At 35.5% G+C, this 14083-nt stretch overlaps 1 protein-coding gene across 17 annotated transcripts in view; it reads right to left on the bottom strand.

Annotated features, from left to right (window-relative positions):
* ctrip (E3 ubiquitin-protein ligase ctrip) overlaps positions 1 to 14083 on the bottom strand; it is a 201006-nt gene that overhangs the window by 123617 nt on the left and 63306 nt on the right. For 9 of the 17 annotated variants that reach the window (XM_067128935.1, XM_067128938.1, XM_067128937.1 and 6 more), the window contains one exon: positions 12525 to 13517. The exons of the other annotated variants lie outside the window; for them this stretch is intronic. In XM_067128935.1, the coding sequence (XP_066985036.1) occupies positions 12525 to 13517 (993 nt within the window). The remainder of the gene's footprint in view (positions 1 to 12524; positions 13518 to 14083) is intronic. 17 annotated transcript variants of the gene reach the window in all.

The following is a 14083-nucleotide window of genomic DNA, read 5'->3' as shown; positions in this document are numbered from 1 at the left end:
GATATCCCTCAACTGAGGGTTTGGAGAATGGCTACAGCTCTGTTGTCAAGCAACAGATTTGCTCCTATGGCATCAGTGGGAACAGACACAAAGCCCAGCTTTCCAAGCAGGAGTTTATGTGGGGGGAAAACACAAGGCTGGACTCAAAAGAACAGAGATTCTGAGAAAAATCCTTCTTCAGGAGGTTCTGGATATTGTCTGTTGCATCTTTGACCTACAATAGCCTTCAATTTGTCTCTTCCTGCTGAACCCTTGCAGAGAGCCTGATAACCATGTTGTTGTTTTGTTGCTGCAGGCCTCAAAATCAATTAATGAAGATGGATTTCACTCGTACTGCAAAAGCAACATATGGCCCTCAACACACTGGCTGAGAAAGTAAATCCATCAGAGGTCAGTATTCATAGGCTGAAGTACTTTCTCCAGCTGCAGGACCATATACAGTATTCCCAGAGAAGTTGGTCCCCTTCAGAAAAAAAATTCAGGATTTGTTCTCTCCAGCTCCAACATGCAGGATCCTCTAAGGATGCTAAATGATGACAAACATCTGCTGGTGGAAAGATAAAATCTAAGAATGGGGTCCCACTTGTTTCAAGGGATCCTCAAGTCATCTTCTTTACAGATGCCTTGAACAAAGGATCTGGTTGATCAAGGCTTCACTATGAGTAGCACTGGAGCATCTCCTATCCACCCTCTAAGTCTGCTGATCCTCAGGACTGAAACTTGAGAAAATCCAATGTGACCCTTTCCACAGGCAACCATTACAATGGCTTCAAAAATCCCCCTATCCAAATGCCAAATTTTGGCAAGTTTTGATATAGCATAAAATAATGGGTATACCACAACCATTTTAGATCTGACACATCCTGAGGACTTCCTAGTTCCAGTGACAATGTGTTGCTGATAGGTGGCTACATAAAGATCATCTGCAGCAGTGTTTTCCCCATTCTACCATATCCAGAAATTCTGAAGCTCTCCAACATACCAACTTAAGAGACGGGCACTCCATTTCCTAGCAGGGCTCCCTGGTAGTCATTGGGGACCTCATAATGTTCACATCATCTATGAGAAATATACCAGATCCAGCATCTTGGAAAACAAGATTAAGCATTTCTATGGCATTCTGTGCCTTTCCCCCTGGTCAAGGGGTCAAATTTTGAACATCCAAGAAATTTTGCATGATTCTTAATGCAACTCTAGGCCAAGCAAAAAAATTTTTTTAATCTCCAATACAAACCCATTATCAATAGATTGTAATCCACCTTTCACCACCTGTCTTGATATGCTGGTACACAAGTGACAGCGTTACCAGTATCATCTGCAGGACTGGACATGTACATCATGGGGCCTTACTCTTCAATGACAGGTAGATGTGACTGGGTATTTTCTTGTCCGCAGAAATTGAATAGTATATGATAAAAAGGATATAAAAAATCTTATTAAAATTTGTGGAGGTACCACAAAAACTATACATTATAGCAGATTCGAGTTTTAGTATACCGCTCAAAGAACATGTCTCTGCAACTTCAACCCATACAAATACCTAGTTTATAGTATTTGATTCACAGCATAACAGTAAGGAATAAAAGTTGCAAAAAACTTTTAAAAATTTAACTATATCCACTAGGATTTCTTCCTAGTAAGGTAATTCTTAATCACCTAAAGTTCAACAACAATTAAGACGTGAGACTACATTATGTCTAAAAGGTATTTTCATCTCAAAGATTCTGAATTTACTTGATATTCAACCCAACTCCAAAGTCCAAGACAGTACACATAAGACAAAGAACAGATGCCAGGAAAAACAGAATCTGGGCAGAAAATGACACTGAATTTATGATCAGTACTGTTTTTTGTATTTCCAATTTAGAAAAGGTCAGAAAACTGCTTTTTTCTTACTCATTTAATTTCTGAGTTGTTTTCTTTCTAACATCATCTTTAAAGTCTGAAATGAATTTTCCTTTTCCGAGATTAGGTTGGTTTCCAGACTGACACGAGATAGTTTTGTAATCACAAATATTAATTCAAAACATAAGGGAGACCTTGAGGAGTTAACCCATGACAGAATGTGATGGCGTCAGTTCATCGAGGCCCTATGCATCCCTGTGGGTGCCACAGGAAATGACTGATTTAATTGATTGGTTAATAATGATAGAGCAAGAGAGAAATATGGCATAAAATTTTTAAAATTTGGCCATAATATGGCACTGAAATCTATATTAAAGTTACATTTTTTACCCTAAATTCTTGGTTTAGGATTTTGTTCGGCAATGTCAGCACAAACCCCAAGTAGCACTTTCCACCGAGATGTTCCTGTAGCTTTCATTATAGCTTTGAAAGTCAACAATAACACCTGAACACTGGGCTTTTGCAGTTTCCTTCTTTTGGTTATAGGGATTAACCCTGCAATGCCAGGCACATTAAGAAGGCCGCCATACTTAAAATCCAATACACTTAAGTGTTTACTGTAGTTTTGAATATCTGATTAGATCCTTTACCAGTTTTAATAAAATACAATATCTATATAAATTTCCTAGTTCTCAATAAAGTCCCCAGCAGCATTTTATATAGGTGGAAATAATCAAATATGAATGAAATTCATAAGCTACAAGACTTGAAAATAGAAAAATTTATGAAACTGGCAAATTTTTCCCGTTATTCTAAATTTTGACTGAAAAACCTAAAACTGAAAACCAAACTCTAATTATAATGAGACCACAAAAATTAAAATCACACTGATCACATCAGAAGTGTGAAATCGGTTACAGTCGGCCCCTGGTATTCGCGGGGGATGTGTACCACTAAACCGCAGTGAATAGCTCAACTCTGCGAATACTTAAAACCCCTCTAAAAATGCTTGTAAATGCCTATTTTGATAGTTCATAACACCAAACAACCCTTTAAAAATCCTTATACCTGAATATTTTAATAGTTTTATCACACAAAGTGCATTTATTCATAAAAATATGAAAATACAGTAATTTGTGAATATTTCTCTATAAAAAATACAGCAAATAGGCAAATTTTCTGTGAATAAGTGTGTATATATGTTCCATAGAGAAATCCACAATAAGTAAGTCCGCAAATCTGGGGGGCCGACTGTATATACAATACCAAACATTAGTAGCATACCTGTTTAAATTCTACTCAAAATATGTGCAAGTAATACTACACATCTTAGTGCACTTACACTACTTAACGAATCAATAATGTATTTCTTTATTCAAATACCATTACATTATCTACATCAAACACAGACTCCAAAATTAGAACATTACCACTACATGGGAATATAGTAATAATAAATATATGAGAGAGAGAGAGAGAGAGAGAGAGAGAGAGAGAGAGAGAGAGAGAGAGAGAGAGAGAGAGAGAGAGAGAGAGAGAGAGAGAGAGAACAGCAAAGCACATATGTACTGCATATGAACAATGAAATGTAAGAGCAGTTGGATCATGCAACAGCTCAGTTAGTTGAAACCATACAGACGTGCCACACTGCCATAAACATTTCAAGGCTTATATTCATGAATTTCTGCTCAAGACTGAGGAGGGCAAATAAACAGTCCACACCAAAACCCTTAGCCATCAAGTAAAAGATCATGGGAGGATATCAGTTCAACATCTTGTTCCTGACAATTATGAAAGAAGAATCTTTTCTCAAAAACCCTTTATAAATCTCTTTTAAGAGTGAAAAATAACACTCACACTCTCTCTCTCTCAAAAGTTCCTCTAGAAACCAGCAACAGAATCTAGCATTTAGTCATGATGCTACCTAGACTGGTTCTTGGTAAAAGAACTACAACTGGAATGCACAGTTAAAAAGTGAGGCAGAATTATGGATGTCACTTAGATCACTGCAAGAACATCAAAAATGAAAGAGCAAGTACCCAATAAGACTGTGCCTGGAAGTCAGAAAGAAACAAACAGAAAACTAAATAGCCAATACCACTGACAACAGCTGCACAAGGGGCCAGGATGACTGTAAGAGACTGACAGAAACCACCCTTTACCATCTCCAAATAAGCTTGAAGGCCATTAGGTCTTAAAAGAAGACACGGATTTGGAAGGATGAATTGAAAAAGAGAGGAAATCTATGGGCCAACCCCAAAAGACTAGGCCCATAATGGCCTTCCAGTATAACACTGAAAGATAGGGAATGTGAAATGAGACCTTAAATATACAAGATTATCATGGCAGAGATATCAGTGTTTTCAAAACAAAAAGTTTGTCATTCAATATGTATAAAAAATTTTCCAAGAGTTGCTCCCACAACCTCTAGTTACTTTTTTAGTAAGACAGTAACGTATTCTACACAAGATAGAGGACAATCAATTACCACCATATTTATCAAAATGCACCCACATTCACTGATCAAATTTGGTACAATTCAGCACCACACAAACTCTAACCTTAGACTTAAAACTCAGCAATTGACAGTGATCGATCAACACGTCGCCATCTTAAAAACCCATGTCAAGCACAGAAACAACTCGCTACTGCTAGTTAATCACATAGCATGCTTTTGAAAGCAAAAGGGTGATGGACTGAGATAAGGCCATGCAACACCCCTCCAATGCAGCTAGCAATGCGAGTAATGGCAACACCTCATCAATTTGTGTCCTATTTCCACTGCAATTAACTGATGTAGTCATTCCCACAACAGGAAAAATCAGAAAGCAAACAGCATCTTTGTCCAATTCTCAAGTCACAAACCACAACTTCGTTTTCTTTTTTTTTTTTAATTAGCTGAGTACATGCAATTACTTGGTTGCCCGAGAGGCTCTGCCATCAAGACTAACAGGTCTCATGTTACAAAAGAGATGTAAATCATTACTGAATTTCTTCAGGCATATTATTACGAATTAATAATCTGTAGTTATAACAGTTACAGGGTCTATTTCATCCTCGGCACAACTTCAAGTGGAGCATTATGTGTAATTAATTCAAGACAGGCACATGCATTTCATTTCATACATGCTCCCCAAAAATTCAAAACAAGGGCATAACAGTCTGACATTCTACGGCATTACAGCAATCACTAGTGCTAACTACTATATTGCCTGGGAACTGGTATGAAAACCTTCAAGACTACTGCATGAATCTGTCTGAGCCATATCTTCAGCTCCATATTGTTTTGGGCACATAGCAATCTTAGGTAAGATAACGATGATGATCATAAAAAAAAAAAAAAAAAAAAAGCCTTGACATCAGCTTTACTTAATAGGGGTTAGACATAAAATGCATACTATCTGCCTGAACCTATATCAGGTTTAACTCTTCATCTATTCTGTTTTTCCAAGATTTACTGGGCATTCCTACAGTCTTCATTCTCTTACATATGTACTGCAATTCTGACCATCTGTTCCTCATTCCTTTTCATGTGACTAAACCCTCTCAATCTCTGGGACATTCAGTCTTTTTTTCCAGCCTTTAGACACCTCATTTCTCTACCAGTACCTCGTTAGTAACGTCATCTTCCAACAGACTCCGGCCCCGAATCTTGGCATTCCATGATCACAACCCAAAACCTTCTCCATCTTCCTTGTTAGTCACTAACAAGGAAGATGGAGAAGATTTTGAGTAGTGATCATTTACCAATAGTCTAGATCTTTCTCTCCATTTCATTCATGCTGCAGCTACCCTTTTGTGAGAATGATCAGATGCTATTCAGGTCTGAGTTTCTGCTGCATAAAGAAGTACAAGCCTAATGTACCCATCAAATGCATTTGTTCTTTCCACCAATTCACAATTTTTGTTTAAGAGTAGGCTTCCTATCTCTTTCAATTTCATCCATGCTGCAGCTACTCCTTAATAGAATAATCAAGTGCTACCCTTCTGAGTACAGAAAATACTGTTTGCAACTGCATTTGCATCAATCCACTTAGATTAACATATTACCACTATACAATTCAGTGCTGCCTACCCTAGCACAATGACATTTGCTAGCTTGTTCCTGGATTATATTACAATGAAAAATTCTCAAAACCACTGGATCAGAAACCTTACAAAATAGGTACCATCATTTTCCTTAGGTTGACAAATTTCAAACCTTTACATCTCAAGTACCACTCACCTATCGAAAGTCATTAGTTCAATCTTCAAGAACTAATGTTAAAAGGAATAACCCTTTGACTGACAAAACTTCAATCATATTCAACTGGACAACCAACTTCACTTTTCTTGTGCACCAGGCACAAGGGTTTTCTTTTCTAAAGAATGCTAATACTGTATGACCATTATCCAAAATTTTAAATAGTTTTTCTGAATTATTTATCATACACTTACAAGGCTCCAGGAACATGATGGGATAATCCATATGTATTTTTCCCTTTGAAATCCTCCTCAGTCTCAAGCTCTATCTCAAAGTTTGCATTTCCCAACCATCAAATATTTGGATTCTGGGTTTAGGTGTTAAAATTGCAACTCAAGCCTGTCTTTTCTATACTCCAAGGGAATCTTACTCCTATCTACAGGCCTTTAATAGCCATTATTCTAAAAACACAGTAAAGCAGTTTGAAGGCCCATGTATTTAAGGCCATATTTTTTGCTTTCAGTCCACTTCAGCACCAGAATCCACTCTGAAGTTGCAGAATCAAACTCTATAACCCAGTGAACAAATTTTTGTCGAATACTCAGCAAAAATGGTGATTTCTAGATGGCTGATGTCTAACAAGTGAATTTATTAAAAATTACACCAAAATATTACCTTCTTTTTCTTACTCTAGACAAAATTCATGCAGGTAGTCTGAGATTACAGCTGCTTTGACTGTATTAATTATGAATGTCTTTTCTAACTTGGACACATGGAAGTTAGTGGGCAATTTTCCATTCACCATTCGAAATTCTTTTCTTCCATGAAGATTTGGATGACTTCAAACCTCCACTGAAGGATATGTATTTGCAGTTTTACAACCAGTGTTTTTAACATCCAGAAATTTCCATTATCTGACAGGGCCTTTGATGTATTACTATAGATCCAAGAAATATTACTGTATTACCACTGAGTTCTTAACTGTGACCTTGCAAAGAGTGTAATCTCTAGTGTTCTTGGCCAAATACCTTTTAAGTTACATTTACATATGCCTGATTACCAGTTGGCCTTGAATAAAAGCTTACTGCTTATTCAACTGATGACACTCCAATTTCCTGAGCAGTTGCTGCATCTATTAATAGAATTACATTAAAATTGGTGCAAAGTGAAAACACTTACATACAATTGTAATAGGTTTAGGATATGGGATTCTTACCCATTTAAATCTTTTCACACCCAATTAAATCTTTTTCACAGACAGTGTTTCTTTAACTACACATACTCATGTAGGTGTCATTGTTGATTTGAAAGTTAACCTTATGCAACTAATCCACTAAAATTGGTATACTACACCTAGAAAGTGTTTCAATGTTTTTGGAGATTTGACTACCCTAAGGAAATGTTTTTATTTTTCATTCTGCCATTTTGTAATGGTTCCTATTTTATCCCAGCAGCTGGCTTGCATCTAATGTTTTAGGACAAAGTTAAATTTATTATCACTGACTTTGGCATTATCTCTGGCACCATCATTCCATCGGCTAATTGTGAATTTTGTACAAAATTTATTCTAATAATTCTTTGCATTCACACAACAAAATCCACAATATAGAAGTAAATTTGCATTTAATTCTAAGTCTTGCCTTATGTGACATTCAATACCACAGTGCTTAAGAAGTTTCATTCCGGCTGTGACCGATTTGTGGAATTATCCTCCTACTCATATCGCTGAATCATTAGAACTTTAGTATTTCAGCTTGGTGTAAAAGAGTCTCACCTCCTTAGTTTGTTGTTCATGCTACTTCTAACTGATGTTAGGTTCCTCATTGGACGAGTGGGTAGAGTTCTCGGATAGCACTTTGCTAGGCCCGAGTTCGAGTCTCCGGCCGGCCAATGAAGAATTAGAGGAATTTATTTCTGGTTATAGAAATTCATTTCTCCGTATAATGTGGTTCGGATTCCACAATAAGCTGTAGGTCCCATTGCTAGGTAGCCAATTGGTTCTTAGCCACATAAAATAAGTCTAATCATTCGGGCCAGCCTTAGGAGAGCTGTTAATCAGCTCAGTGGTCTGGTTAAACTAAGGTATACTTTTTTTTCTAACTGATGTTTATGCATTAATCGTCAATTTCTTCCTAACTCAGCTGCATTCCCTACATGGACCTTGGGTTTGCTGCATTCTACCTTCTCCAACTAAGTTTCAAATTGGCTGAGGACACTACTATGTACTATTATTTTACAAATAATAAATGACTTTCTGGATGTTATCGAGTTTTTATCGCAGTTTCTCAATATGAACTCAACATCCAGAAGGCCATTCTTTTTAATGAAGTTTGTTTGAAAGAGCGAGGAGGAGGAGGAGGAGGATGATAATAATGATGATAATAATAATAATAATAATAATAATATAATAATAATAATAATGAATAATAATAATAATAATAATAATAATAATAATAATAATAATAATAATAATAATACAGGTTTACAATCTCTAATCTGTACTGTAATTCTAAAAACCGAAAAGCTCTAAAAACCGAAATAATTTTTGAAGAGAAGTAATCATTTGCAAAAGCCAAACATTACAACTACATTTATAATGATGATTTACATAAAAGTTACGCTTGCTGTATCCAGTTACAGTATTTTCTATTTATTATAATCATATTGTTATTTTATTACAGAATATGAATAGTGTGATCTTACACCATTTGCATTTGAAAATGTTTACATTCTCAAAATCTCTGCTGATTGAGTACTACTGACATCTACATTGCCATTAGTTGCTAGATGAAACATAATTCAAAGATACTTTTTCTTGTAAGCTGACAAAGTTGGGTTTTAATGTGCACAATATTTGATTGTAAAAGCAGTAAGTGAGATTTCGCTAGTTTCGGACATTGGTTTAGCCTATTCCACAACGCGTTGCAGTCTGCCCATTATGACAATAGCTTTATTCAGGTGTGGCTATAACCTGCAGTTTTAATTTACTGGTATTCTCTCTTAAGATCTCCATTGTGAGAGGGATGAATAAAAATGTATTTTATTTTTACTTATGGAAGCCTCTATTGAGAATCGGCAAGTTTTAACAACTTGATAGTTACAGTACATGACGTTGGAAATCGCTTTTTCTCAATTTGTTAGTTTATGTCTGTACAGGTTTACAATCCTTCATCTGAAATTCTAAAAACCGAAATTATGAGAGAGAGAGAGAGAGAGAGAGAGAGAGAGAGAGAGAGAGAGAGAGAGAGAGAGAGAGAGAGAGAGAGAGAGAGAGAGAGAGAGAGAGAGAGACACACCAACAGATATCCATTTACAAATGCCAAATACTAATTGTCTTAAGAATACAGGCAGCCCGCAGTTATCGGCAGCCTTGGTTATCGGCGATCCAGATTTACGGCGCTTGTCTAGCGGCGACGATAACTGGATTTTCGGCGCCGATCCCCGGTTATCTGCGTTGATAACTGGGGATCAACATTATTATCACTGATTTTCGGTTATTGTCATGCTGTCGGGAACGGAACCCCCCCCCACCAATATCTGGGGACTGCCTGTAATGTTAATTTTAATAAAACCTATTTTACTGAATCCAATCATATTGCATGTATTATCGCCATATTATTATGATATTACAAGATATAAACAGAGCAATCATGCACCATTTACATTCTGGTTCTGTTTACATTCTTAAAATCATCAGCTGATTGCATTTTATCCATATCACTGTTTTTAGTTGCTAAATGAAACAATTCAGAGATGTTTCTTTCATAAATTATCAAAGCTGGGTTTACAAAATGCAACTACTTTATTTATAAATGCAGTAAATAAAAAAAGTATGTGTGATTTGACCACTTCCAGACACTGCTTTTGCCTCCAAAACATTTTGAAGTCTGCTCATTATTTGCTCATTATCCACTTCTTCATCCACAGCTAGAACCTGCTGCTTAAATTTAGTGGCATACTTTCTTAACACCTTCTCCATTGCAAGACGGATGAAAAATATATTTTACCTTCCTTTATGGAATTACTTTGAAAATAAAAGCAAGTCTTTAACAAGTCGACAACTGTAATGCGACTCTTAATAAACGTGTGTTAGTTATGGTAAACTCCCACCAGCAAACAGCTGTTTGTTGATTCTGTTGTTTATGTCAATACTTGCTGTTTATTCCAGTGTTTTGCATGCAGTAGTAAGTGGTCGTTAATTGTAAGAAATAGTAATGAATTCTTATACACTCCACAAGTTTGGTAAGCCAGGTTGAAAGTGTAACGATTTACACAAACTACTAAACTTCTGCTCCTAGGGCATTTAATTAGTTAAAACGCCAACTTACATAAGCCTCATCGGTGAAATTTATCAAAACTGAGACAGGCATAAGAAGCCTAGCCAAGTATAATCAACTAAAAGCAAAACCTGCACATAAGGCATATCATTCATCTTTCACTATACTACTTAGTGTTTTATGTAATCAAATCATGGTTTGGGGGAAAATTTTAAGGACCGCATGATACACGAGATTAGATGATACACGAGTAAATATGCAAATTACAGTTCTTTTTGAAGCTGTATTTTCTTGTTTTACAGAACTGTTATTGTTAGAAGTGAAGTGTGCCTGTGTATTTAGGAACAACCTTCAGTTCCAAAATAAAAAAAAATTCCAAAAACTAAAACACAGCTTGCCCAGAGGGTTTTGGATTATGGATTGGGAGCCTGTAATAATAATAACAATAATAAATAAAAAATAAATAATAATAATATAATAATAATAATAATGATGATGATGATGAGTTCGATCTCCTTATTTCTGCACACCCTAATAAACTTGACAGCAATAGTTTTTGACATGAAAACTTTAAAAGCCCAAGCTGTGAAGGGTATTGACCTTTCCTGTGCTAAGCAAAAGTTGGGTTAATACTGACATTTGAATATAACTCACCAATATACATTAGGATCTTCAAATTGAAGGAGATATGCTATTTACTGAAACTGACAATACCAAGTAGTATTAAGTGCCTTCTCAGGGTCAAGAAACCCAAAAGTTTGGGATTGCTTGGTAAAACCCTGTTCAATTTAAGTGGAAAGTTTCATCAAGGGATCATAACAGATCCTAATTATTCCTAATTATGTATAATTGATTATTTTTGGATGCTTCTTTACCACCCAAAACTAAATGCCATACTTGATGGGAAAAACCTGAATCAGTTCAGAGAATTACTGTATTAATTTGAAGACCGAAGGTTGGAAGAAAATCAATAATTTTGGAAAGCTATAACCTAACAATCTTCCAACTCCTTACATTATCTAAAGATGCCTATATTTTATAATAGATTTTTAAATAAATTAGTACGTAATTTTAACATCCTTTAAGAATTAGTCTTCCCTTGGAGTAGTGACTGCAACTTTTCTTGTTGAACTTGGCATTGTTCAAATTATCCTCTCTTACGTTCAGAAAAACTTTGCAAACTTAAGTAATCTGAAAATAGAGTGATTTCTACTGCTTGCTATGTAACAAATTTTTTATTTTTCTGCAGCCCACTTCACCTCGTAATTCAGAGTTGATAAAGGGGGCACAATTATCCTTTTACCCATTACTAATATTCTGAGAATTTTAGATTTATGGCTAACCAGACTCACTAAACCTAATGCCATAATTTAAAAAGAAAAATGTCGAAGTCAGATCCAGTGCTGAACATGATTTACCTCAACAACCAAGTAAAATTCCATGCTGAAATTCTACTGGGAGTAAACCACCTTTGTCGAACTTTATAACTAATGCCAGGTCAAGTGGAAGACTACTAATAACCACCAGGTTAACTTCAGAAATAAAGTCAATTAGTAACAGAACAACAGTTGTATAGACCCCAGAAAGGAAACCTAATTTGTTTTACTGGTACTAGTCTATGAAATTAAGTAGAATAAAAAAGCATTGATTTGAACTTTCATCACCAATGAGTAATATACTGAAGAAGTTAGATGGTATTTATACATAACATCAAAGAAAATTTTACCTGTATCATCACTCAAGCCAAGAGTTACTTGAACTAGCATCTTACCAACTTCAACACTAAATTTTCACGACATTCTATAAACTAACAAACTCACTGTACCTTATTTTAATTTTTGTAGCCACAAATTCACTGTTAACTCCACTATGGAATTAATTCAGTGTCATTGTTAATATCTGTTGATGAAATACCCACAGCATCATGATTGCTACCTTAATATCTCAGCTGGCAGAGATGCTAAACATCTGCTGATAAGATAATTACCTTATCTTTAAATTAAATTTCTCCATCAAGTCTTACCCTGCATTGAACCATAAATTACACAAATTTACATATACAAATACAAATTTAAAATATACCTCCTTTTCAACAACTGACCCACCAAAATGGTTCAGATAAGCTAATGTTCATCTACATCTACTTAATGGGCTAATGTGATGTTAGGCACTAAATAAAAAAAATTACTGTTCAGGAAATTCTATAAAAAAAAACTTACTATAGCTGCTACATGCTCCAGAATTTCCACTTGCTTCATTCAAACCCAAGTTACCAGAACACCCCGAATTGCTATTTTCTTGAACACTTGAATGTCTCGGTCTTGATGAGTTTTCTTGCTCCATTACAAGGGACTTTGATTTATGTCTGCAAGTACCTATCTTTACTTTTGAATCGCCCTTTATATTATAGCTCTGCAGTTTAATACCAGAAGAATGACAAACTCCAGCATTTGAAGGTCTTATGTCTGCACTCTTATTTGCATCAACTGTTCTTTTAACCACTTTCTTTCCATTGACAGGTGCTTTTCCTTTAACATCACTTGATGTTTTGCAGTCCTTGATGATGTTTTTCCTACTGTTTAAATCAACCCCCGTTCCAACTTCAGTAGCATTGAAGTTATTGTTTCTTACAGAAGACCTGGCATGATCTGAATATGCTGTAATTTTTAGATCAAAAGCATGTGTTTCCTTATGCAGGTTCCTGGGTTGTTCAAAGCACTGTCCAAAATCATATATAACAGGTTTTATCCTTATTCCATCAGTCTTACAATTACAAGTAACATGATGAAATGCTGTCCTTTTGCAAATAAATTTTGCTTTTCCTCCTTTTGGTATAACATTTTTCTTGATAGAATCAAGGTCCTTAAAATCATAATGCAATTCTTCTTCAGTGCCCTTCACTTCAGCCTTCCGACCAGATCTGTGGCTTCTCTTTATCGGTGTGGCCTTCAAACTGTTCTTCCCAATGGTACTCAAAGCAGCAGTCGCCCCTTTCAAATGAATTACCTCTCTGCTTGCATGTAATTCACTTCTCACAACCACTGAATGTGATCTCAAAGTTCTATGGACCTTTCCCACAGAGGACCTGTTTACAACTGAACTTTGAGGTGATCTACGACGAGCTGATGATCTCGTTTTTCCATCCACTCCAATATACTTTATCTCTTTGCAAAGATTCCTACTGTGTTGTGGAGAGCATCTCTCAGGTGCCACTAAGATATCAGATGAATTTAAAGTTACAAAAAATGAAACTTGGGAACTATACATGACTAATCTTTTAGCACTAAGTCACAAACTGTGATAAATATCAATCTAACAAAAAAGCAATAATACCAACAATAACTAAATCCAAAATTAAAGAGATCAAATGTACTTTATATACAGTATATGTACACTGTGAACTAAACCAAACTCTGTGCAGAATACTTCCTAAATAGCCAGATACTGTACTGTATTATGCTAAGAGCTATGTAAATCTATTCAAAGCTTTCAACTCACCCACCAATGCTGGCAGTTTAAGGAAAAATTATATTTTAAACAAAGTTACCAATACGGCCACTTCTTACTTCAGTCATCCAGTTAATAATAAAGATTATTCAATTTCTTAAAATTACTAAACTGCCACTTTTTCAAAGCTGAAATCTTGTACAAAGTACCTAAGTTACCTTATCATGGTAAAATAAAGTTAAAAAATTAAGATATGAACTATCCACACATACATACATACAAAATAAAAGACAATTATATTCCACAATCCTAAAGCACCCTGAACAGATTT

The sequence above is a fragment of the Macrobrachium rosenbergii genome, chromosome 27 (genome assembly GCF_040412425.1).
Source record: "Macrobrachium rosenbergii isolate ZJJX-2024 chromosome 27, ASM4041242v1, whole genome shotgun sequence".
In the NCBI taxonomy this organism is placed as follows: Eukaryota; Metazoa; Arthropoda; class Malacostraca; order Decapoda; family Palaemonidae; genus Macrobrachium; species Macrobrachium rosenbergii.
Note: the sequence above shows the minus strand (reverse complement) of the source record. Positions and strands in the feature narration are given on the sequence as shown.